The sequence below is a fragment of the Ambystoma mexicanum genome, chromosome 10 (assembly GCF_040938575.1).
Source record: "Ambystoma mexicanum isolate Mex_15411 chromosome 10, UKY_AmexF1_1, whole genome shotgun sequence".
Lineage (NCBI taxonomy): Eukaryota > Metazoa > Chordata > Amphibia > Caudata > Ambystomatidae > Ambystoma > Ambystoma mexicanum.
Window position 1 is genome coordinate 1,552,711,643 of NC_090932.1, and position 27,492 is coordinate 1,552,739,134.

Consider the following 27,492-nt stretch of genomic DNA (forward strand, 5'->3'; position numbering starts at 1 on the left):
GTAACTTGTTCTTCGAATGGATTGTGTCCTCCCACGTATTCCTCATCTTGTGATAGGCTCCCATAGCAGTATCAATTTTAGGAGGTGGGAGTGCCATTTCAGTTTTCGTGGACAGAATGCAGAACTGCCTTTGCAAATAAACCCTCGTTAGAGGAAGCAGTGTCCAAATCCGGTGGGGATTGGTAATCGACATCTTAGACCCACAATCCGCACACTTTTTAAACCCAGTGGCAAAGAAGAGGAGAGATTACACAGATTAGATCCCAAGAGGGCTCTTAGTTTTTACATCTCTAGGATGGCTAAATTGAGACAAGATGACCAACTGTTTGTGGGTTACACTGGTCAAAAATTAGGCTTATCTGTAACAAAACAGACCATTTCCCGCTGGATCATATTAGCCATAGTTGAATGCTACAGACTAGCGGGAAAAGAACCACCAGATGGGCTTCGTGGCCATTCTACAAGGGGAATGGCTACTTCTGCGGCTCTAAAGAGGGGAGTCCCGGCAGCAGACATTTGTGCAGCTGCAACCTGGAAAACAATACATACCTTTGTTAAACATTATTGGTCAGTCGTTAGTAGACGTTTGTTTTAAATTGAATTGGGTAGCTGCTTCTTTTTGCGGTACTAAACCCTCCTCTCAGTCTATGCCCATAACTGTGAATAGATCCTTGGTCTGCAACCTTTAGCTATCCACATTACAACTCTCATCAGAACTCGCCAGCATAGTCAGTGAGGCTCCTGGGAGTCTAAGTCCAAAATATCTGGAGAGCCCCAGGTTGCAGATCCCTGAATTAGATACTATTTGCCCCAAGCTTACTGTTGCCTAATGCTGATGGGTTCTGCTAAGCATCAATCACCCCCTCGCCTGTTCCCATCGTCGTGAAACTTCTGCCACCAAGTTATGCTTTTCCTTGTGCCCCTTGTTTTGCACTGGTACCACAAGTTGCCCACGCCCTATACCTGTTGTGACAAGGAGGGAGATTTCCTCTCTCCTTCATATTGTGCTTTCTCCTCTTTTTCAATGCTGGCATCACTGTAAGGATGAATGAAACACTTGTGTTTGAACGGGATAGAAATAAAATATCAATACCTTTATTTTAATCGGACATTCAGTCATTTTTAACATGCATCTTTATTTGGCATAGCGTCTCCCCTTTACATACATGAATATCCTCCTAGGTATAGGTAGGTATTTTCAAGCATAGATGGTGCCAAAGAGAAATGCTAAATTGAAAAGTGGAAATTAAATCTGTTTCATGCTTGCTTTAGGAGAGCCCTGCAGTTGGTAGCCATGCAGTATGATCGACAGCGATGTCAGCGACGTTCCTGGAATGGCTGGAGTCAGGTGAGTCATGTTTCAGCATGTTCTGTTTGTAAAGGGGCATTTTGTAGGTCCACTTTTCATAAGTTCCTCTCTAGGCTTAGGCTTTTCAGTTATCCATTGACGTGTTTCAGCAAAATGTAGACTATATATTCCTTTCCTTCTCTTGTCCTTCCGTGACACAGACGTCTACCTCTGTCGTCATCTTGCTACAGGTGTTTACCTAGGCCCCAGACGGGGTAAAAGTTTCAAATTACAAGCTACTAGTCTGGCATAAAGTCACCCGCCCCCTCAATTCTCCAGTTGCACACAGGGCATTATTTCTTACTTGCCATATTTTAAGGCCTGCTCATGATAGCTCTTGTTCTTTTTGAATGGCAGTTTCTGGCGGTTCGGCGAGAGAAGTGGCAGCGTCTGTTGAAGGCAGACATGCACTATCAGCACAAACTGATGAACAAGGTCCTGACTGCTTGGAAGGTAGGTGACCACCTTTATGGCACACCTGGATAACATGTATTTTGATTGGCTACTTTTGAGTAGGGACATTTCTCTGCTAGCATACTGCTGTAGAACCTCTGCACCAATGCTGTGCAGCATATGCTCCCCACTTTGAGAAATATTGTGTTGTTTTCACAACCATACACAATAGGGTTGCAATATTGTTTTGAGTGCATAGTCTCTTTAGCCAGAAGAGGACGTTAATGTGAATGGAACAGGCTCCTCGCTGCAAAGGCTGATATCATTTAATACATACCACAACCTCTTTGGCTAAATGCATCTCTGTAAGAAAGCTTCATGATTCTTTCCCTTGCAGCGATACCAGAGTGACATCAGGAACATTCTTCAGCAAGTCTGTGAGAAGGAAAAGCAACACCGCCTGACCCGCCAACGGTAGACATATTTACATACATGTGATATCACCGGCATCCCTCTTTGCTGAATCCTTTCTCTGGCTTCTGTCACAGACGGCTCAAGAATCACTTCCAGTCTCAGAGGTGGCTCAAAGGTTTTTTTTGACGTTTTTGTGGGGCCGGTGGCCGAATCTCTGGGTTTTGTCTAGTGTAGAACCTCCACCCTAACCCAGGTGTCCCTAACCTCAGGTTAGTAGATTGACCCCCTACTATCTAGTCTATCTTCTGCTAGTGGTGAGGATCTAAAGGCTGAACACCTTATCTCACTAGACTCCTTCAGGGACTTCCTAACTCTCCCTACTCGAGACAGTGGTTCATGTTGAAATGGGAGTTTGGATGGTGGCTTACAAATACACTGTTTGATTCAGGCCCTGGCTAACATAATCACTCTTCACTCTCCCTTTCTACTCTTAATATTTCTCCTCTACGCCTCACTCCTCCCACCAACCTTCTGGTTCTTTGATGTTCTCACTCCTCCTGGGTCTTGCCTCGTCCATTTGATGTTAACTCTTCTTCCTCCATACCACTATTACCTATTCCCCACTTCTACTCCCCTCCTCTACTTCACCTACTCCCTGTACTTCTCCCTCCTCTCACTACTACTCTGCTCCACTATTCCCTCCCTCTGCCCCACTTCTACCTCCTCCACTCCACTCCACTACTCCCATCTCCATTACCTCAGCACTACTCACCTTTCCTTTCACCCAGTAACATTCACTTCACAATTATTCCTTACACTGTTTTCTACACGCTTGCCACACTCACCCGCACACTCACACTGCACTACTACTTTCACTCTCTAGCCAATACCTCAACAACTCTACAATTCTCCTCTGCGGCTTCCTCCCTTTTACTGGTCTCTTGGTCATCTTTCATCTTTGACCCCACCTGAATAACCCACATTTCCTTCTTCCTGTTCACATACCCATCTCTTGGCCATGATTGGATCTCTTTCTCTGTTCAATCTGTTCCTGTCTTCCCCACCCGGGGGTTGTGTATAATGTGGAAGGTCATAAGTAGCATACTAAGCCCTGCCACCTTTCCAATGGGGCTCAGGCAGGTCATTGTTCCTGTTTGTGTTTATTGACCCTGTTCTGCTGGGTTTACCGGTAAGTCTATTAGGGAGGGTTGGTCCCGGGTGGGTCCCTTTCCCCGCTCAATCCTCGTGGTCTAGGGGCATCTGGGTTGTTGTGTGGGTATGCCTGCTTTGTTCCACAGCTCCACGGGCCTGCCAACATACGGAGCGGCATCTCGCTTCGTCATGTAGCACCATCGCCTCCGATGGATGTTTGTAGTAGCATTTTGGCTTCTTTCCCCAGCTATTGCTCTCGGCAGCCGATTACTGCAGTTGTGAGGCGATGTTTCTGTTCTCTCCTGTTTGATGTTTTTTCTTGACTTCTGATTCTATGATAGAGCTCTGAAATCAATAGAAAGATACTGGCAAGTATCTGACATTGGGGACAAGGCTGGTTATAGCAGTGATCTGCATAGAAACATCCTGACACAAGGCGAGGCAGGAATTGGGACACTCAACTGATCGTGCCCTCAGAGTTAGGATTGGCTCTGGATTTCTCCATGCCCTTCAGCCTCCTGCTGAGAAGGGGTTCTTAGCCTTTATTGACAAGGCCGAGATGTTGGCCTTGTCACTTATTCTTCAAACTTTGCAACTGTTCCACATGCTCTTTGCCACTACTGAAATTCCCAGAGCCCTCCCCACCAGTAATCTAATCTCTTATCAATTATCTGGCTCACAGCAGATCGATTTGTTGCCTTGCTAAAATCTCTCCATATTATTTTGCACTCAGGAGATCTTTCTGTGCCTGGAGGAGAAATGCTTTGCACCTTGCCGAGGAGTCCAGAAAGAATGAGCAGGCGGCTTGCCACTACAGGAGAGCAGCTATTTCCAAGGTACATTTCTAACATTTCAAGTATACAGGAGATTTGGAGAACGAGGAAGCCAGTCTAGTATGAGAAGAAAAGATCAAGCCACTAGAAAGATAAATGATCTAGGAGCATTCCTGCATGTTGTTGAATTGCTAGCTTCTCGGAAGGATGTTCAAGCCCTGACAGTCTTTGATGGCATTTGAGACATTTGAGACTTGATCACAAAAGTCGTTTAACAATTAAACGTGAAGTTCGATAATTTATTTATGACCATTTCACACAATCTGCATTTGGCGCACCTGAAACACCTGTTCGATATGGGTAGTAGCAAATTTAATGCATTTGTATCTTTATGGCTAGTCTCTTTTCGACTTTGTTTATTCCACAAGGTCTGATTTGTATAACATGTCATATTAGTTTGCTCATTAGAACACTGTGGAAGTACGTGTCTTGGTTAAGAAGGTGGCAATTACTTTTAAGACTTCCTTGTACGCCATATCCGGGTTCAGCTGTCTCTTTCTGGGGATTAGCAGGGTCTTTATTTCCACCCAGTCTGCTTTCTTTTTTTGTGTTTTCAAGTTCTTTTTATTATAACATCAAAACATTGGTGACTTCCATTTTATTCACCACATCACAGCTACAACTTCTATGACCCTTCAGCGGCTCACCACAGGGGATTTTGTTGATTAAATTGTGTGAATGAATACACAATCCCAATAATATTGCAATTTGTTGCATTAGGTTTCATACAAGCCTGACTCTCTCAATATCTAAAAACCGATTCTGTCTTAACTGATGTTACTTGTGAATTTGAGATTGTTGTTATTCAGATACTCAGAAAACTCCTCATGTATGCTGTTATGCCATCCCATATCAAAAAGATATGATCAGTGAAGCAGACCTGCCAAGCTATTTTGGCAGTGTAATCAAGATGACTGTTGTTCCAGGCATGGTCTGCGCAAAATGCCTCACAAATATATTGCGAAGTGAGGGTGCAAACAGAGTCCCCGTTGCTGAGCCTCACCTCTAATGATAAGTCATAGGTAAAGATGAAAACATGGTTTTCGAGTTTACATTTCATCATATTGCACAACATCTCAGTATATTGCAAATAAGATGCAGAACATATATCGAAGTATGAACTTACTGCCTCAATTCCTTGTTTAGGTCTAATGAACTGTATAGCTGATTTCTGATGTTTGTTAATCTGCTTAGAATCACATGCTGTGCATAGTCCGACATCCAGTGGTCACTGCAGAGTATTGCATTTTGTTTTTCGTAGTCGAAAAGGGGACGTCGACATAGGCGTGTCTGTAATACTATCCCTATAGTGACGTGTAGTGTACCCAAAATCCCTCACGCGTCGAGGTCCCTCAGATTGTTTTTTTTCCGCCCAGAATACTGGTCGCATTATTCGGAGCTTGTAAGAGACATTGCCATTACCATTTGTTCGTCCCTTGGTCGTTTTTTGTAAGTTATCGCTAAATTTAAATGCCTCCAGTCCTCCTTCAACGGCTAAGCTACTTCCCCACCGAGTCAAGATCTTCGACGGCGGTGGTTTCGACAGAGGCAATCCTATCGCCGCTGCCGAGCACGTGGCCCGGCCTCACCGGCCTACACAGTAGGGAGAGTGGGGGTTTTGGGGACACTTCTGTCTTCCTTTTAGAATGCCTTTCTCTTTCACCTCCCTTTCCTTCCGGGTCGTTATTACTTATTTTGGTATCCTCCGCTATGGAGAGGACTCCTTTTAGATTTTGCCCTTGTAATGGCAAATTCATGTGGAAGGATAAGCATAAGCTGTGTAACCGCTGCTTACCCCTCGACCACAACGAGGACGGCTGTGCGGCCTGTAAACTTCTTCGCCCAAAGACTTTAAAGAACCGTGGGGTCAAGAGGTGGGCAGCCTACGCTATGTCAAAGGCTGATTCCTCACCCGCCGAATGTGACTAGGGGGACAGTCATAACGCAACCTCCGATTCAGAGGTTGTCGACCTCTCTAGGGAGCGCTCTGCTCCTCCGCGTCTGTCCCCGGCCCCGACAGGTTCGGCTCACGCCCTACTTATAGGGTTGTACACCTCAGCGACGCCAACGCACACGGAAAACAAAAAACTAAACACACAACCCATGGCCCTCCTTCGACAAAGTCGAAGAAAGCCCTAGCGCCAGAGGAGAGGCCGGACCTACCGGCAGCCTCCGTCGACTGTAATTTTCGCAAGCCCTCCCCGCAGCCGCATGCGCGATTAGCGACTGGGCTGTCCACAACTAAAGGCTCTACCACCAAAACGGCTGATGACACGCCTAGTAAAAGAGCGACCGTCGGCGGAAACGTTCCGGCACTGCCGAAAACCATGCATGACCAGTCCTCGACGGACAATTTAGTCGTCGAAAGCTTGGCTAGAATAGTCTCCACTGACGCTCAGAGACGGACGGCGAGGGAATCGCCAACTCCTGCTCACAAGGCCAGGGAGACGCTGAAACAGACTGAAGGTATGCCGGAACCTCCACCCCTGTCGAAAGAAAAACCTAGAGATACACCCCTAGTGTCGCACCCACAAGAAGGTTTCTCAGAGGGCTAGGGGAGTATATCCTCCACGCTATGGGAGAGATCTCGACGGCTACAGGCGGAAGAGCACCCCTTTCCGCCTGCAGACCGTTCAGGGTTACCCCAGTGGACTTTGGAAAGATTTGAATCGTGTATGGACAAACTGGGTAGGTTCATTTCCACCCCTGAACACGTTACACCCAAGAGGCCAAGGGAGATACTTCATGAAGACCCCAGGGCCAAATATCCAAGACTCTTTGACCCACTTCAGGATATTAATACAAATGACCTCACTGAAGAGGACACTCACTTTCAAGAGGATGAAGAATTCCTAAATAATGAGGATCTACAAGACACTGCAGAGGGCTTTGAAGAATACCCAGACATAGGTGGAAAGGGCTTCGAAGAAGACCCGGACATAGAGGGCTCACAGCCTTGGCAGTCTCCAGGGGCGTCAACAGACCCTGACGTTCTGGATCTGTCCTCTCCTAGACCACACCAGTCAGAAATCCTTCACCTTTGGATGACCAGCCCACTTTCAATGCTCTGCTACGTAAGGCAGCAGCACATTTTGAAATTGATACAGGGGAAATTACTCCAGAGATAGACTTTGTGGAGAAAATAATTAAGGAGAAACCTCCTACTAGTCTGGCCATTTCCCTTCTCGCCTCAGTTAAGACGACTCATACCATCTTTATCAACACCTGCATTGGTTAGAGGGGTCAACCCAAGAATTGAGAAACTTTTCAGTCCCTCACCGTCAGACCCCTTTTATATTAAGAGTCACTCAATACCTGATTCCTTGGTAGTAACCACCACAAGGAAAAGGGCAGGGGTTCCGCTATCTACTAGCAAAGCACCCCCAGACAAGGAGGGAAAGAAGCTTTATGCCTTGGGAAAAAGAATTACATCCTCAGCAGCTTTCTCCACCAGAATTGCCAATAACAATACCTTGCTGGTAAGCTACGCTGATGCCCAATGGGGAAAGTTACATGAAGGCCTCAAAGAAGTCCCTGAGCCCTTACAAACACGTTTGTTAGCCACTGTAACAGAAGGTACTCTGGTAAACAAGAGCATCATTAAGAACACGCTAGATGCTGCAGATACGGCTGGCCGGTCATTAGTCCAAGGGATACTTCTCAAGCATCATGTCTGGCTCAGGAACTCAGGTTTTAAGCCACAAACCCAGGCGTCCCTCATCAACAAACCAATTGAGGACTCAAACCTGTTTGGTAAGGCGGTGGACGACACACTGGAGACAGCTAAGAAGGAATTTGATACCCTAAAGACTCTAGACCAGATCACAAGACCAGATCCGGAAGCACCTCAAAACCTTCCTCTTTGCTTCTGCTTTCTTTCTCCCTCTCCCCTGCTAATTCTTCGCTGAAACTGCACTGAATCTGCAACTGGGCCACTCTCACCGACCTCGGTCCTGGGCCCAGCCACTCTCCACTTTGCACTGCCTCCCTGGCAACCCCTGCACTGCGGGACTGTCTCTGTATCCCTACAGCCCCCCCATCCCAGCACTTGTTCTGCACTTACCTTGCACTTGCCACCAGCTAGCCCTTATATTTATTTATTCTACTTACCTAGTACTGGACTTCCCCCCCTCCCCTTCCCCATGCACCTCTCCCTTCCCCCTACCCCTGCACTTGCGCGATCTGAATGACACCTGGCCTAGTAGGATCGTTGTCTGTCTTCCCCTTGTTCCCCCCCTCCCTGCCTCGTCGCGCCTTGAAACACTTGTGTATAGGCGCGTTACAAATGCCATATCATATCATATCATATATCATATCCTAATAAGCAAGGTTACGGCAACAGACGCTTTTTTCGTTGCCAACGACAAAACCAACAACCACAACAGTACTCCTCAGCAGACAACTGGTCCTCCACTCAAGGAACCAGCGCACAATATGCTCAGAGAGGACAACATCGTGGCAAGGGAAGAGGTTGCGGCCCCACTCCTAGAAGCTCCCCGGCTACCAACACCAAATGACCCGAAGGTTCGGGTCCCCTCCCATGCATCTCCGGTCGGGGGCCGGTTAACATCATTTCTACCAGCATGGGAGGGAATAACCACAGACCGCTGGGTACTGTCAACTATAGCCCGCGGTTACTGCATTGAATTCAGTCGGTCCCCTACATTCAGACCCCCAAGGGGAAGACGCCCATCACCGGAGCACCTCACAATCCTTCAAGAAGTCAAACTACTACTAGAAAAAGGAGCAATATAGGTTGCGCCTCTATCACAGATAAAGGAGGGTATTTATTCAGTGTACTTTCTTGTACCCAAAAAGGATTTAACCATGCGCCCTGTACTAGATATTCACCCAGCGAACAAATTTGTCAAACCTCAAAAATTTCGTATGGTGACTTTGCAGGAAGTAATTCCCCTGCTCTCTCAGGGGGATTACATGGCAACACTGGACATGAAAGATGCATACTTTCATATTTCAATGTTGCCAGGGCACAGAAAATACCTCAGGTTCATGATAGAGGACAAACACTACCAGTTCAAAGTGCTACCCTTCGGCATAGCGTCAGTGCTAAGGGTATTCACGAAAGTACTGGCAGTGGCAGCGGCCCACCTGCGCAGGTTGTCCATTCCACTATACCCTTACCTCGACGATTGGCTCATAACAGGGGATTCTTACGAGACATGCTTCTCAAATACCCAAAAGACTGTGGACCTTTTGTTCCAACTGGGCTTCTGCATCAACGAGAAGAAGTCCAGCCTAGACCCCAGCCAAGTCAAGCAATTGCTAGGGGCTCTAATTTGAACAAAGGACGGCCTCGTCTTTGCCTCCAACGAGAGGGTCCAAAATATGCTGTTTCAGATCCCTCAATATGTAGCCGGTCGGGAGGTGACGGTACGCAAAGCCATGCGATTGCTAGGAATGATGGCGTCATGTATTTATTTGGTACCTCACGCGCGACTGCGCATGCGTCCATTGCAAGAGTGGCTCAACAGCCAGTGGTGTCAGGCCAGCGGACAATTGGACGATCTAGTGGTGGTCTCGCAGGCCCTGGTTCTCTCGCTGCGGTGGTGGTCTAGTAAAACCTCGTAATAGGGAAACCATTCGCTACCCCCACAGTGGAAGCCACTCTAACCACAGACGCATCCCTCACAGGATGGTTTCTCACCTTTCCCATCAGACTGCACACGGAGTTTGAACTCAGAGTGTGGCGTCCAAACACATAAACTTGCTGGAACTACTGGCAGTCTTCAAAGTCCTGAAGGCTTTCCAGACACACCTTCAAGGGAAGAAAGTGCTGGTCCTCACAGACAGCACCACAGCCATGTACTACCTGAACAAGCAAGGGGACACTCACTCTCCAAGACTGTCCAAGCTGTCCCAGAACATCTGGAAGTGGGCTCTCAGACACATGTTCCTGTTATCCCAACATGTACCAGGGGAACTCAATCTTCTGGCAGACGAACTCAGCAGAGACTTCCCTCTGCACGCATAGTACGAATGGCTATTACAAGAAGACATTGTATCCAACGTTTTCGCATAGTGGGGCTTCCCAGAAATAGATCTGTTCGCGACTCTGGAGAACACCCAATGCCAAGATTACGCCTCCAGGTACCCCCAGAACCGCTCCAAGGGGAACGGTCTCTGAATTATATGGTCAGGGAAATTTGTTTACGCTTTTCCCCCGACTCCCCTTCTCAACAAGATAGTGCACAAGATGCACCAGGAACCAGTCACCATGATACTAGTGGCCCCAATGTGGGCCCGGCAACCCTGGTTCGCTCACCTGATGGAGCTGTCTCTTTCTCCACCTGTGAAACTACCCTGCCCGTACAACATGCTGTCACAGGACAGGGGCAGAACGCTGCACCCATGCCCATAGACCCTGAACTTTGCAGCCTGGCTCCTGAGGTCATAGATTTTGGACATTTGCAGCTCCCACAGAGATGCATGGACATCTTAGAGAGGCAAGGAAACCGAATACTTGTTACTGCTACTCTAGCAAGTGGAAACGGTTTGTCATCTGGTGTAGGGCTAAAAGCATCAACCCCGTTGACTGCTCTCCCACACAAATTGTTCTATACCTGACTCACTTGTTAGACTCAGGACTAGTCTTTAATTCTTTTAAAGTTCACCTAGCTGCACTCTCTGCATACACTACGTCTCAACATAAGGTGTCATGGTGGAAAGTTCCAGTTATCAAAGCCTTCATGGAGGGAGTGAAGAGGATCCACCCCCCTATATCTAACCAAGCTCCTGGATGGGACCTAAATGTTGTACTAATCAGGCTAATGGGCTCCCCCTTTGAACCCATGCACAAAGCAACCCTATAGAATCGCACTCTTAAAACTGCTTTCTTAATAGCTATCCCCTCCATTAGGAGAGTGAGTGAACTACAAGCGCTCTCTATACTAGATCCCTTTGTAACGGTTCACAAAGATAAGGTGGTTCTATGCACGCACCCTAGGTTTTCCCCCGAAATTACATTTCAAAATTCCATGTCAACCAGGCTATAGAGCTACCAACGTTCTTTCAAAACCCATCAAACTTGGGAGAGAAGAGCCTACACACACTTGATGTGTGCAGGGCGGTCATGTTTTATATGGAAAGAACTAGACCACTGAGAAAGACTAATCAGTTCTTTGTCTCGGTGGCGGCAGGAAGAGAAGGTGATGTAGTTTCTAAATCCACTATATCTAGATGGATTGTCCAATGCATCACTCTGTTACACTCTTGCTATGAGAGAACTGCCCTTCAATCCAGGAGCACATTCTACTCGAGGCCCTGGGGCATCCATACCATTCATTGCAAATGTTCCCCTAGAGTCCATTTGCAAAGCGGCAACCTGGAGTTCTGTACACACCTTTACAAAACACTACTGCCTAGATGCCCATTCTAGATCTGATTCCCAGGTGGGACAAGCAGTACTAAGACATATTTTCTCTACTGTTCCTTCTCACAACCCACCTCCAACTCCGGGTACTGCTCGCTAGTCTATGCACAGCATGTGATTCTAAGCAGATTAACAAGCATCAGAAGACATGCATTACTTACCGTAAAAGCATTTCTGATGATTGTATCTGCTTAGATTCACATGCGCCCACCCTACCTCCCCGCTCGGATGGAAGGAACATAGACATCTTATTACTTTCTCTCTTTTCTGTACTCACTGACTGTACTTAGAAGGCTCCCTCATGGCAGAAAAAATACAAACAGAGGGACCTCGATGCGTGAGGGGTTTTGGGTACACTACACGTCACTATAGGGATAGTATTACAGACACGCCTATGTCGACGTCCCCTTTTCGACTACGAAAAACAAAATGCAATACTCTGCAGTGACCACTGGATGTCGGACTATGAACAGCATGTGCATCTAAGCAGCTACAATCATCAGAAATGCTTTTACGGTAAGTAATGCATGTCATGTCAAGTGTAGCTAGTATAAAATCAGGGTGCCAACTGATGTTATCAAGGCTATTCAAAACATCATTAGTATTCAGACAATGCATAGACATAGGGTTTCAGAAATGACCAATATACTCCAAAACCTTTTCTCTAAAAGAACCTATTCCTGAAATAGTTGACCTACCGATGTAGGTATAATACGGGGGGCCACTGTTGCTTTACACTTTAAGAACTTTAGTTCTTATACCTAATAAGCCTTTACTAGTCCTAATCTCTAACACATCTGAAAGACATCCCTAAACTGCATGTACGCCTCCTGCAAATAATCCTCTTTGTCCATGACTAGAACATTTCCTCCTTTAACTGCTTTAGGGATAATGAGTTCATGGTTGTATTTCAAAGTTTTGTTGTGCCCTTAATCCATCTTGTGTCAAGCTGTAAACCCTGATTTTGGTTTATTTATTCACTGTTTCAAATAGACTGATCAAGTTCTCTTCCATAACTCTCTGAAATGCACTGTGATCCCCGAATTGGGGTGAAGACCGTGGTATAAAAGCTGTACCAGGATTCAGCTGCAATCTCCATGGTCTCTCCAAGCATCATTAACTCTTCCAAATCTGCAAGGTGTTTGCCCTCGGTTTCCTCTGTTTGACAAATAGATTAATATTTTGCAAGCCAATTATTGTGGTCTCTGGTGCAAAACCAATTTCAGTATCTGTAAAATGTATTCAGCATGTAGGAGAAAATGATAATCCTTTACTCAAAACAGCAATTTTCTGTGCATATTAGTGAGAAGCTAGGAGAAAAGATTATATACGAGTGTCTCTGTACCAGAGGATTCAAATTCTTTGCTTGGGTGCATATTTAAACGTGTTCTTGTATCGTTCTACCTTGCTCTTTTGACTCTGCTCGTCCTTTATATCCATCCCCTGTTTTGGGGGCCCTCTTTTCTAATCCTTTGCTCACTATGAAATGTTTGGCCTCTTTATTGATTTTGGAGATCAGCTTGATGGTGTAGAAGCATACAAGTGTAGCCTGCCTGGAGCATCAACAGTGGTGTTACATACAATAATCTAGGGCAGAATTGGTACTTAATCCAGATGACATTCTCTGTGTTACCATCGTACAGGCAAAGCCTCTACACTGGCCCCAAAGGAACCTCATCCGAATTAAGTACCTTTTCTGCCCCAGGTTAAAGTAAGTCATTTACCTGCACATAGCATATGATGTAACCAGTGTATGTATAAAAAACAGTTGTGGTCAATTAAGTCCCATTCCACCTATTCTACTAACATGAGAGACCACTCTCAGGTAGTGGGCTGTACACATAGTCTTTGGAGGGGAGAAAGTCTGAGTAAGCGTTCTTTAAAGGCAAGTCAGTTTTGAATGACTTTTAGGTAGTCTGCTAAGGTGTTTTCATGTGACTTCCATACAGATCTTGAGAAAGGGTCTTTCGTATTCTTCCTGGATGGTTCTTCCTGGATGGCTGAGGGGAGGTGTACCAGTATTCCATTAAGTCATTGGGTATGGATGGAGTATCCTCAAGAGAGGAAGGTGAATACAATGCCTTGTCCGATGGTTGCCTCCCTCCACCTCCCATGTGATCCTTCCTCATATATCCACCTCCAGGCTCAGGGTCAGGATCATGTAGTGGCTGCCGTCCCCTGGCCACATGGGGAGAGCTCACAGCCGGAAAAGAGGTGATGACACCATCGGATTCATCTCATATCTTTAAATCGCATAGCTACTGGTCCTAGCGATACCATCCTCTTCGGTAAAAATGATCTTCTTAGCAATCTTTGGCCTACCGAAGCACATGAACTACAACTCATTACTTTTCGCATAGTGTAAGACAGCATGCACTCCTCTGCATATTCCAACATAGCTACTGTCAAAGACTACCACGTCATCTGCATAGGCTAGCCATCCAATTATCGAATGACCGAGCCTAGGAGGGAACAATCTTACATCTCTAAAGGCATCGCCAAAATTGGAGAGAAAAAAGTTTTTAAAAAGGGCCAACACACACCCCTGCCTGTCTCCTCTTATCCCCACCGGACCAGATAGCTCCCCTAAGCCATTAACCTTAATACGCGCTTTGTCATGATGTAGTAGTCAACAGGGGAAAGCTTGCTGTCAGGCACACCCATTGATGATCATTTCTTCGACATGAGGGATCCATCAACAGAATCAAAGACAGCTGAAAAATCTACAAAAATAACATACAAAGGAAAAACACCTTTAATTCTTGCCTTCCGAATTAGGGTGTTTAATACTAAGATGTTATAGGAAGTTGATATGCCCTTTCTAAATCCAGTCTGTAGCGGGCTCAATACCTGATCTCACTGCACCAAGTTATTCAGTCATTGCATAATAAAGCTGGAATACACTTTAGTCATACTGCCTAATAATGATAATAGATCATTTTCCGGCTCTGTTTTCCAGCCCTTCTGTGGACTGGAACTAAATGTGCCATTCACCAGGTGCTACGTACTCTACCTTGTCTATTGACCTTTTCGAATAGTACGCACATTATGTCCGCCCAGATCTTTGGATTAGCCTTTCTGACTGCATTAGAGACCCCACCGGGACCTGGGGCACCCGATTGCTTTAGCCTCCCAATAACCTCAAGTATGCTTGTCTGATCAAACTCGACAGACCAGTCCCTTAGGGGAGGGGTCTCGTTACCCTCCCTAAATGTATCCCTTAAACACTTGAGCCATATCTCTTCAGTGATGACATTTAATGATGCAGAACTAAATTGACATTTCATGTTCCTAAACATTTCCAGCAGTTTCTTCGAATTTTCTTCTTTTAAAACTGTGTGCATTGCTTGCCATGCCTTATTATTATTATTATTATTATTATTATTATTATTATTATTATTATTATTGTATTTGTTGAGCACGGAACTAGCTTCGAGAAGCAACGGAGCACTTGGAAGAGGTATGCACCAATACAGATACATAACGGAGTTCTTTACAGAGGTATACAACAGAACAGATATACAGCGGGGGTAGGATACACAGGGGGACAGATGAGTGGTACAGCTGTACCGGGTGGCGAGGGAGTAGAGGGGCAGACAGCTGTTGCAAATAGAGTGGCTTTTGGGTTCCAGTGGGTTCACAGACCAGCTGTATACTCGGGGCGAGGGAGGGGGACAAGGTAATCTTTATTCACATATGTACAAATATACAGGAACCTGTTTTGAATGGATTGTGTCCTCCCAGGTATTCCTCATCTTTGACACTTGTTGTCCAGCTTCAGCTGCTTTGGAAAACAAATTTGGCAGAGGGTGTTGTACGTCAATGGCGTTGAGTCGATGTCCCTCCAGGACCTCCGTCGAGGGTGACATCATCAAAGGGTATATATAGCACACGCAGCGCCCGATGGCCTCAGCTCTGTTTTTCCGCGAACAGTGTTTCCTTCGAGTGAAATTTGGCACGCCTCATCTAGTGACGTTACTTTACAAAAACCTCGATAATGATGTCGTCTTCTTCGACACTGTTGATGCTGAAGTCCGGTTTCAAGAAATGCTGAAACTGTGGGACAAAGATGTCTCTTACTGACCCACATCGTATTTGCCTGTGGTGCCTCAGTGAGGGCCACAATACCTCCAATTGTTCCAAGTGCCAATCCATGACGGGAAAAGCCTTGAGGGAACAGAAGGGGAAACTTAAGGTAGGAAAAATCCCCCAAAAATCACCTACCTGACCCGCTAGCCCTTTGACCGACGAGACGGATTCCTTCTCTGAGGAAGAAGGCCAAGCGATCTGGGTCGAGGAGTGGTTCCCACCACTCGTCTTTGAAGAAATCGAAGAGAAGGCACCCAACGGTCGCTTTCGTCGACTTCTTCGTCTGACGCTTCCCCCGAGAGGGTTGCTTGCCCTACAAAAATATCAACACTGGCTGAATGAGAAGCCTTCAGGGTGGAAAAGTAAAAAATATTCGAGAAACAAAGCCATGCTCATACCGAGCCTTCGAAAGATGACGAACAGGAATGGTCTCGTCCAGAAACATGCACGCCCTCGAGCCCGGGTAAAAAGTCTGATCAGCATCGAGAGCCCTCGAGGCCTCGATCTGAAAAATCTGAGGATCACACAAAACATAGGGAGAAGTCGAGGTCGTCGACACCAGCGGTGCCTTCGACGCCCGCCAGGCCCTCGACCCCATCAAGCCCTTGACATCGACATAGACGTCGAAGACTTTGACGCCAGCTGCGCCACACTTGCCAGCTATGCCGTCAGTGCCAAGCGCCCCTCCAAAAATGGCGCTAATAAAGAAAATATCCATAAATTTGACATTGAAGCCTACTGGCACAAAACCTGACAAGATTTATGCTCCACTCCCGAAGAAAGAGTTCTTTAAGTCTCTTACTTCTATTTTTGACGAGGAAGAGCAGTCTGACAAGGATGAAGCCCCATTTGGCTTGCATTATGATACACCCAATGTACCAGAGAGTTTTTATCTCTGGGGAAAGTAGAATGCAAGACCTATATGAGAATTTGCATACAGCAAGTGGGGTTTCTACCTCCCCAGAACTTGAATTCAGACTGTCAGAACCAGGGGAACATGCAGACTCCTCTTATAGACAATTTATGTCAAAGGTAGTTGAATATTTGGTTTGGAGCAGACCATATTTGCCCTATGACAAAGACGACCTCACAGACATTCTGGACATGGGTCCACAAACTGATCCAATTTTGCCATTTCATGTGGCACTGGAAAAAAGGGCTGCTAGGAATGGGGGGAATCCGGAATCTAGTTCAGCAGTTGACAAGAACTTGACAAAAGAAATACCGCCCCTCCAATAGTGACCCCGACTATCTGTCGAAATACCCCACTCCGGAGGGTCTGGTGGTGCAGGCAGCTATGGCTACTTCTAAACATGCAGAGTACCCTACCATCCCTCCTGATAGGGATGACAAGCGCGTAAATGGATGGGCGAGGAAGGTATTTTCTACAGGGTGCATGGCACTAAAGTCTGCCAACTCCACTTGTGCCCTCGCAAAGTTTTCGTATACTCTATGGGACTTTATCTCCATGGCGGCAGAACACATTCCCGAAGGGGATGAAAGGGACGGCTTCTTAGCTATTGTTAAGGATGGCAAAGAAGCCATGTGCGAGTCTCTTCAATCAGGATTGTATTCTGCTGATAGCATCAGCATATCCATGGCTACCAGCACGGTTATGCACAGATTTGCGTGGTTGAGGAAGTCTGGTTTTGCACCGCAATCTAGGCTTCTCAGCATGCCTTTTGACAGGTCTCATCTTTTTGGCAACAAGGCTGACGAGAGCCTTGAGAAGTTGTAGACCTCAAAGGTGGCAGCCAAGTTTTTAGGTGCTGCTATTAGGCAACCTTCATCCTAGTGCACAACCTTGGAGGGGTAGATCTTTTCGCTACTACTCCTCAGTTGGAAGGGCGAGAGGAATGGCCAGTCAAAGAGGCCAGAGAAGATTTCCTCGTGGTGGACGAGGTAGATGTGCAAAGCCAGCTCAAGCAGCAGCCTCCTTGACATTGGCTTCTGCAGCTGCCGCCACAAAGCCACTACAATGTCTTGAGTCACAGTTCACCAGTGGGGGGCAGACAGTCTCAGTATTTGCAAGAATTTCGAGACATTACTTCGGCTGCTTGGGCTTTGGAAACCGTAGCCCATGGTTACTGCCTTCCTTTTTATAAGAAGACCACAGCACAATCCACCGGGGATCCACTCTTTGAGGATTCTGGATCAGCTACTTGTGCAGGAGATTTTAACCCTGCTAGAGAAAGGTGGTATAGAACCAGTACCTGTAGCGGAGAGGAACAAGGACGGAGGACTGAGACCCATCTTGGAGTTGAGATACTTGAACAAATTCCTCAGGAAGGACAAGTTCAAGATGGTCACACTTTCTCAGATTTTTCAGGCTCCCCAACTCCAGGATTGGTTGGTGTCATTGTTAGGCAGAAACCTGTGCAGTTCCCTTAGGGACCACTGCAAAAGATTTAAGACCACAGGTGTTTGGCAGTAAACCCACTTGGTAGCAGTCTGTACCACACAGATTCACTTGGTAGCTGTGGCTGAGTAGTCAGACTTCCCTCAAGAAGAGTTAGGCAGTATGCAAAGTATACACAATAGGTGCAGAGACTCAGTAGCACAAACAAACACTGACCAGAGCTTTGGTGTAAAAGTATATAATTATTTATTTAAAAACACACTTGTGATTTACACTAGAAAAACGAGGTAAGTAAATTCAGCACACAGTCACTATCATATATATACAACCCTATTCACTTATTAGACAAGTCTTAGTGAGAAACACCACTTATTTTCAGACAGAGGTGAGCGCTTCACCTTAAATGACACTCTAATAAGTTGTAACGAAAGGGAGGGAAAAAGGCAGAGTTAAGGAAGCACACAAGTTTCAATACTTTTACAAAGAACCACAGTAAGGCAGGACAGGCAGAGTTCTACTGGAGAGCAAGGAAGTCAATTGCAAGGCCCACTCTTGGAGAGAGCAAGCAGAAGGGGTCCAGGTTCACACAGTGGGGTTATGCCCAAAGAGTCTTGTAGATAGTTCGCACAAAAAGGATGAAATTAAAGTCAGGAAAAGTTAGCTAGGTTGTCCCAGGCTAGAAAGTCGAGTCACCCCGAACGATCTGTCGCAAGGGAAGCCAGGCGGGACACAGTACCTTAAGTGTGAAGGAAGCTCCAGCGGGGGCAGTTGTTCCAGGCAGCAGGTGCAAGTCGGCGTTTCGTCCACAGGAAGAAGAGGTCCCGCCGTGGAGGAAAGATGAAGGTCGTTGTACTGCCAGGGAAGAAACCAGCCGCGGAGTTCTCCGGTTAAAAGGTACTACCCTTCTCTTTGCGGTAGTGGTAAACCGTGGTATTCTGGTTGCCAGGGCGCTTGGCACGGGCAAGGCGGCCACGAGATGCTCCAGGAAGGTGAAAAGAAGGCAAAACTGGTTATCCCCACCAGTCAAAGGAAGAAGACTCTCCGGACTGGAGATCTCCTCTGTCGTCGGGAAAAGTGGTGAGACGGTTCAGCAGGGCTCCACCGGTGGTGTTGTCGTTGCAGGTCGGCTCAGTTTCTCCCTCCTCGGATTCTTAGGTCCTGTGGCGACTTCTGAAGTTCCAGTCCCAAAAGCCCTGCTTTTATGCAGCACACCCCCATTCACTCAGCCTAGCTGTCAATCAAACATGCTAAGGGTTGAGCCGGCCGGCTCACCACTTGGGCCAATCACACAAGAGTGCGACTTGAGTTACCAAGGTAACTCAGTCCAGGGTGCCTAAACCCCCTCCCACACGCCCTGTGGTACCCAGACAGAGTGGCACCACTTTTGGAGGCTTCTGTAGAGAAGCCCGCCAAAAAGTGGAACAAAGAGCTCGACTTGGGTTGGAGTCACAGAAGAGAACACAAATGCCATTTTAGAATCGAGTTCTGGCAAAAAATACCAACCGGTGAATTAATATTAAATAAATAAATCGGCGATATGCTTGAGGCTATAAGAATTAAATAATTAAAGTTGGTAGCCTCGAACAATGGGAAAATCCCATAGAGATATATTCGCGGTCGAATATAAAAAGTAGTATCCACTGCCACCAGCCAAAACTCGATCAGGGGGACGGAGACGTGCCCCCTCGAAAAACAGACCCCGGGGCAATCAAATTGCCCTGACCAGTACGTCCACAATATGATGGTTTGTACTGGTTTCTGTTCATAATTTGGGACTAGTAAAGCCAATGGTGACTTTACATGCCCTGGGAGACGGTAGTCAGTCCCAGGGTATGGAGTCTATGTTGGGGGGTCGTTACGGCACGGAGGGTGCTGTTACCCACATCAAAAACACATGAGACCCTATGGAGTAAAAGACCCCATAGCCCATAAAACACATGGAAAGACAAAGGAACACCTCAAATCATGTCTAAGAGTGGGAGTAAAAGAGTCTCACTCTTAGCAGGAGAAAAACATAAACCCCAAAAATCCAGCAAAGCTGCTGGGGGACTCACTAGGTTTGGGAAATTAGCCTTTACAGAGAATTCTCCCTAACAGTCATTGGACCTTCAGGATGCTTATTTTCATGTGCCAATCCATCTCAAGCACAGAAAATACCTGAGGTTCCCAGTTGGCGGTTCTCGTTATCAATTTTTAGTTTTGCCATTCGGGCTGACCTCCGCCCCAAGGGTTTTCACCAAACTGATGGCAGTAGTGGCAGCGAATCTCAGGAAAGGGGGGATTTACGTCTACCCCTACCTGGACGTAATGAAATAAATAAGTTACCTTGAAAATGATAATAAAGTGAAATTTTGAAAAAAAGAAAAAATTGAAGTTCTTGTATAAGGTTTAAAATATATATATCTTAAGTAGCCCTTTTATGAAAGGTGGAGTTGTAGCGTTGTGTGTACAGTCCTTTTCCAAGGCCAGTTAATGCATAAAATAAATGGAAGAATACACAAATATCCTTTTTAACCTAATAAATCCATTTAATTGGGTGAAGCACACAATGGTGTGTCCTGTGCCAACACTCGTTTAATGTGGGATACACTTTGTGAGGACTAGACAGAAGGCTATAAGAAAAAGAAAAAATCTCAGTCATTAAGTATATCTTTTAATGTGATTGTTAATTGTGATAAATCCAGATAGATCGTCAGCTCTCCCTAAGAGGGAGCTACCCCACTTCGGAGTAGGGAGGTGAGGCTGCTATGCTTAACACCCTCTAGGGGACAGGGCAAGCGGGATCCATCTGGAGATGACTCTACCCTTAAGGGACAGGAAAACTGCAGAGAGGGGCCCAAGTCAACATCCCTTCCCCAAGACACAAACATCTTCTTGAGTTATACGTGGTATGACAACCCCATACACCCTTCCTTTAATCATGGCCTACTCCGCTTCTGACCTTCACGGAAGATGTCAGGGAGACAAGTAGAACAGCCCCCTGGAGGAGCGTACAGGGAAGAACCAATCCGGAGAGGGAACCCAGTGGCCCAGCACAGATTAACTGTAGCATGGAGACCACGAGGTCTCCCACGATGTGTTTGGCGATAGTGAAAATGGCAGTCCCTACGTACAGCTCTGCAATATGCTTTGGGGAAGTGGAGCAAGGCACAGCCGGCGAATGACCTGAGCAGCCCTGAGAAGTTAGTGGCGAGACCGGAGACAAGGCATCTCAGTGAGCCAAACCAAAAGACTGACAAGAAGCCACCTAACCCTGTACTGAGCGAGTGGGAGACTCGACTCATTAGAGGCCAACAAGGAAGCCAGTTGAAGAGTCATGTAAGCGGCTCTGCAAAGAGAGGAGAGCTGAACTAACCCTACAACCTTCCCAATGAGCACTGCCTCCAGCAATCTGGTTTGTGGCTGCTCCAGTGGCGAGGGAAGCGAGCAGAGAAGACAAGAGAAGGAAGAGCCCAGAACCGGGAGATGCTGAAAGGGGCACGAAATAGGGAGAGCCTGAAAGAACCCCCGAGTGGACAGCGAGAAAGAGACGAACCCTAGAGTGGGGAATAAGAAGACCGAAAGCCCCAGAATTGGGAGAGACTGAAAGGATCTCAGAGTGGGAAGCAAGAATGGGGCAAACCTTCCCAGAGGGGACTAGACCCAGGCCTAGGATGGAGGAGCTGATTAGCATGCCAACCTCCATGATCTGTGTTACTTGAACTATAAACATAGGTCCTATGATAAAGAAGGATATGGTTTGGGTGGGAAGTCAGCGGCCATCCATTTCCATGGGTCGTTCCCTAGTCTTTGTTAGGTTGTTTTCTGTTAGTGGATAGGTAAAGTGATTAGGTGAGAGTACAATTCCGGACAGAGGACTTTATTTAATTTGATACACTTTGACCTCCTGATAAGCGCCCTTTAAGACTTTCTGTTATAGAATAGGGCTTGAGCTGTAGAGTTGGGGAAGAGTAGGTTTTCCTTTGAGAGAAAAATTAAAATCCTACAACATGTCCCACTGTCCGATTCCTGATTCTGACCTATCATAGAATAAATAATAAAAGATCCTGGGAAAAAGTTGTGAGAAATGGAAGTCTCATTTTTCTGAAACAACTTGGGTCTGCCGTTACTCTGTGGCTGTCATTTGAGGTAAAGATGAACTATTGGAAATTTAAACTAGCGAGTCAGAAAGTACTTTGCCATGGTGAGAACTTGACAACTAGGCCAGTTGGTCTAAAAACCTGTGGAAGAATTAAAGTAGACAGACCTGTGGTCAGGTTTTCAAGCGTCACATGTTCATAGACTGATCCGAGAGCAGACATCAGTTCAGACAGGCCTCTTACAAGCACCTATCTGGCTGAAGATTCCCTTTTTGTTTTATCTGTCATTTTTTCTTAGCAGCATTATCCTTTTATCTTTGCTTATTTTCTCTCCTCCCTGGTTTAAGTAAGGGTCTGCTATTCTGCTCCGAATTTCTGTCATGATGGAAAAGGTAAAGTTAATTCACTTTAATCGTGATTTTGTAGGCTTGCCTATCTATTTCCTGTGATTCTATTTTCTGCGGCCCTTGCAGTATAGCAATGCGTTTTTAAAGTACTTAATGGGGAAAAGAATGTCAGAAACAAAAATAAAAGCCCAGTAGGTAATATTTCTTATTTTAGGTTTATTAAGAGCAAGAGTGTTTTCTGTGAGGTCCCCTACATGGATTAGGGGTTGCTGCGGAAGTGACCAAAGGGATGTTAGGGTACCCAGCTAGTCACACTCCATATGAGAGAAACACATCGCCAATTAGGCAGGTAAGTATAGGAAAGAATGGGATAAGAACACTACCACAGAATTCCCCACTGGGTCCAAGTTAAAACCTACACTGCATCCAGATAAGGCATTTAGAGATACTGGCGAGAGACCACCATGGATAATGCCTAGCTAAACCCTAAAAGCCAGTAGAGACCACGGAAGACCTCCCCAATCCGGAGTGCACAGTGTTCTTTCAGTGAGCAGGAAGGGGAGGACTACTTCTCCCATAATCCCCTCTGGTTTGCTAAAAGAAAACTAGGACCTGACCTAGAAACAATACTCACCATTACAGGGACAGGAGAATGGGGTCAAAGCAGGACACCCCCCAGTAGGGCTTTTCAAACCTCAAGTGAGATAGCCCAGGAATTCCCACAGCCTTTGCCCATAAGAGGGGAGAAAGTGTACGCCCTCCCCTTCTTAAAAACAAATTCAGAAAAACAAAACTCCAGCCTCTTTGCCTTTTCAAAGGATCTGATATTAATCAAACTAACACGCGGCTAACCGGAAAGCGCCAAAGACAGTATCATGGGGAGAGAACCTTCCAGGAACCTCCAATGAGAGGGGGAGAGAACCTTCCAGGAACCTCCAATGAGAGGGGGAGAGAACCTTCCAGGAACCTCCAATGACAGGGAGCACAGAGGGCAGGCAAGCAACAAGAAGCAGGGAAACTTAATGAATTACAAAATGGCTGTACTACCCATAATATCCTTTATTTTAGTAGACCCACTCCATTGTTGTCACAGGAAGGATGAGGCCTCAACCAATCCCGGTGCAGCCCTCCTCTGGAGGCAAAGCTGCAGCCCATCACTGGGAGCCCATGGGAGTGGTTAAAGGACTATAAAAAGTCCCACAGCCCAGCTAATTTGTTGGAAAACCAGATAGCAAATTAGAAAGCTGGAGAGAAAGAGACTGGAGTGAAGAAAGGAGGACGAGACTAGTGGTAGAGTGTGGAGGAGAGATTGATGTGATTTTAGAGAGGGTGAAGGAGATGAGTGAGTAGAACACTATGGGCCTCATCACGGCCTTGGCGATAGCCTGGCAGTAAATGTGTCGGGATACCGCCAACGCAAATAGCGTTACTGCAACTCGGTCCGGCGTTTTTAGCACCGGATCCCACGTTACCCAAGGCTGTTACTCCCCATTTATTGTAGAATCCATAGACCGCAACAGCACTATTGCCATCGGCGTTATTAGCGCTGCAGTAATAGCGTTGAAATTGGGCGGAAAGGGGCGATTTTTACCTCCCACAAAAATCTGGAGGTAAACCTCCCACTTACTGCCCAAACTCGGGATTGGATATAACGGTAATGCAGCAGTAATAGCGTTACCGATGCATTTTTGCCGCTCCGCCCAAGCCCTGATGAGTCCCTATATCCCTGTTGGAGCTGGACACTATATCCCCAATGGAGTTGGAGCAGGTTTGTGGAGAGGTGATGGAGGCGGGGGTTAAAGAAAGTTAACGACACACAGAACACTGGTGCCACACCGGTGTCTACACCTGAGAAGTTCTGCAAAGACGTGAAGCGTAATTGAAGCCTGCCCCCTTGCTCACATAAGTTGCTGACGTAAGCCCACTCAGGACAAGGACGCAGTGTTGTGCGCCGTTGGTGTGATTTCCCCCAGTTACTGATTATTTTATGGCATTGGATGTTCCAGTTTAAGCACGACACAGACGTGCCCTTTGGGAACCTGAAACTTCATTATTGCTGGGTCGAAAAGCCAAGGCCGTTCTCACAGTAAGCCCATTTGCTTGTTTACCTAGCGTTACATTTTTTTCTACAATATATGCTTTGCGCAAATGCCGCTGTGGATGCAAACCAATGTCACTATGATTCCGATTTGCCACTCACTGCTTACAGCATACCAACTGTTTGAACTGGTTTGACTGGGCATGAAATCGGGGTCATCTTCTTCACATTGCTCTCATATAGCAATAGCTATTCAAGACCTGCATGGTTGAGCAATTGGGACAATATATAGGACTTCCTTTCTTATGTGCAGGTGCTGGAAGACTTAATGACTGTGGGGAGCAAGGGAGTGGATCGATCCCGCTTGGTTTGATAGCAAGTCCTTTATACTTAACTTGTGAGTTCCTCTTAATTTTATCCTGCAAGGGCTTCAAGATCCATCGAATTTATTATAAAGCTGCAGGAACATTTCTGGAAGTATTGCATTTGGAAGCACCTCTTAGGTCAACTGAACTATGTTTTCCATCAGTGGTTATTCATATTTGCCCATTGCTACTGAGATGTGCGGTGAAGTCGCACTAATCTATAAAAACAGCCTCTCCACCAGAGCTATTAACACATGCCCTATCACATACTGTGAAATGCTCTCCACTGTAAGGAAGGCATGACATCAAACAGTAAGACACAAGTGACCACAGTTCAAGGGTGTTTATTGAACTTCAAAAAGGGTTTGATAAACACCTATCTAATCGTAAATCTACAGCTGGGAGCAAGCTACGACCATCAGATAATAATAACGCGGTCCTATTGGTGTCTTGTCAAAATAAAAGGGCCTATACAAAATAAAACTATTGCCAATACTTACCTCCTTCCCCATGTTTTCAGCTCTGGCTTCTTTAGCACGAGGATACAGTTCAATCATTAGCAGCACAACCTTCTCTGTGCAAGTCTCCTTGCTTTTAAAAGTCTCTTCGCTCAGAGTGCCTGATGTAACCAAATAAACAAGTTATTTTTCTTCTTTGGTTTGCACAAGTATTCACCCCGGATACCCCTCAGCCGGGCTCGGTTCACTTTCAACACAATTAGTCTCCCTCAGCTGGGCTAGGATCAATCTCAATTCACTTCATGTATCGAAGGCTTTCGAATGTCCACAGGGTTTGGCTTGACCCGTTCCAGGACCACTTCGATTTCACAACTCCTCTTGTTTTACCATGTGTTACCTTTCTGTTGGATACCTAAGAGAGACTTTCGTATGGGCACCCACGTGGTGCCGGACCACTCAATCTATGGTGTCGTATTTTAGCTTCAAAGTTCAATCACTTGTCTGCTGTTTTAATTATATTTTCATCGCTCATCACATACGGTTCATGTACAGTTCTCTTCAATATTCTTTATACAATGTTGCCGCTTGCAACCTTGGTTTCCACACAGACCAGTCTGGTATCGGTACTCGCCCGCTGTGCTGCCTTCACTGACGCTGCTTTGTTGTAGGAGCCAAGGACAGTGCCACAACAGTCTTGACTGTTGACGCGTGAGAGCCCTGGGCACCTCAACTTTGATTTATGTGTTGCGTTTCTTATTCTCAAAGTCTCATGAAAGATAGTCTTTCGGTGAAAAGGTCAAGGGCACTTCCCGCCTTGCAATCCTCTTCGGTCTTGCAGTCTTTTGCCTTGTATTAAATTGCCATCTTGGAACTGCTGCTTCCTCGCGGGCTTTGCCTTGCTCAGAGTGCGCTTTCGTGCTCCGCCTTTTATCTGTGTGGGGAAGTGTGATGGAAGTCAGGTGTGTGTAATGATCAGTAATTGCCTGACCATTGTATTGGGACACGTTGGGTGTACGGCTCGGGTGTTGTGAGCTGTCCGTGAGAAAGTTTACGCGTTGGAAAAGGTGGTGGGGTTGAATTCCTAAGTATCCTACCTGGTAGTATGGGGTAAAGGTGTTACAGGAAAGGGGATACTGCGTTTCTCCATCCTGTGTCCCACTTCCACTCCCCAAAGAACCCTCATCCAGGTGATCCTCCCACACTGGTGTACCCCCAGGAACTGGATCCAAAAGAGATAGCCGTGTCCTGGCCACCTGGATAACCGATCTCCGTGGACTAGCGGGTGAGACACCTTTAAGTTTCCCACACCACCAAGCTATCTTTCGCCAACCAACATTGTCAACATCCACCTTATCTATCGCTATAGTAGCAAGTTGTTACAGTCGACACATATTTATGCAGGCGTTTCTAGTTCGGGATCTAGTCAGCCTTCACTGTGTTTGAAATGTTCACAGATGAAGGGTCCGAACTGTCATCAGGACGTAGTTTATGGCTGACGGACGCCTATGGAGACAGGTGACACATTAGGGGAGGGGGTGTCCTCTCCCCAGTTCTTTTAGAACTGTGCTCTAAAAGCGTACCTATGTTCTATCGACGGTTGAACACAAAGTGGTTTCAAGAAAAGCACCTCAATTGACTCGGGCGTCTATAGCAAAATATCTACAGGGGAAAGGGTAAGTTACCAAAATTGTATGAGGTATCATACATAACTAATGGATAGTGGTGTGGAGCATACCTTGTTTAGCAGGTATGTGATCCAGCGATGGTGCTGGAACTCATTCACGGGGAGGAATTTGTCGTTATGTTTAGGGCTTGATCAGGTTAGAAAAATAGCCATGGTTGCTGTGTGAGGAAAAAGGGGGAAGAGGTCAGCATCTAGTTCATGTTTAGGAAGTGAATCATAGCGTAAAAGTGCCTGCAGAGTTTGTTGTGAAGAGCAGGGATAATTTAGGTGGCGCCGGCTGGCGTATAATGCAGGGCTGGAGAGAAAACGGCCCTCTAGGTGCCTGGCGCTCAGTTGACTTAGTGAATAGTAATCGCAATGGCATGATGTGACCATAGAATGATTTTTAGAGAGTACAGATATAATTTAATATTGTCGTGTATTATATCGTGCTAGTGCCTCAAGGCGGATGATGGCAGGGTGGAGTGCCACAAGTTACTAGTTTTGTGAATGAGATATCAAAAAAAATGTTGTGATTAGCGAGTTTGAGAAACGTTGAGTGAA

At 46.2% G+C, this 27,492-nt stretch overlaps 1 protein-coding gene across 1 annotated transcript in view; it reads left to right on the forward strand.

Moving 5' to 3' along the window:
* Positions 1–27,492, forward strand: part of SFI1 (SFI1 centrin binding protein) — a 1,072,759-nt gene that overhangs the window by 575,143 nt on the left and 470,124 nt on the right. The window contains exons 17-20 of the mRNA XM_069619815.1: positions 1,273–1,348; positions 1,706–1,801; positions 2,139–2,215; positions 4,041–4,143. Of these exons, the coding sequence (XP_069475916.1) occupies positions 1,273–1,348; positions 1,706–1,801; positions 2,139–2,215; positions 4,041–4,143 (352 nt within the window). The remainder of the gene's footprint in view (positions 1–1,272; positions 1,349–1,705; positions 1,802–2,138; positions 2,216–4,040; positions 4,144–27,492) is intronic.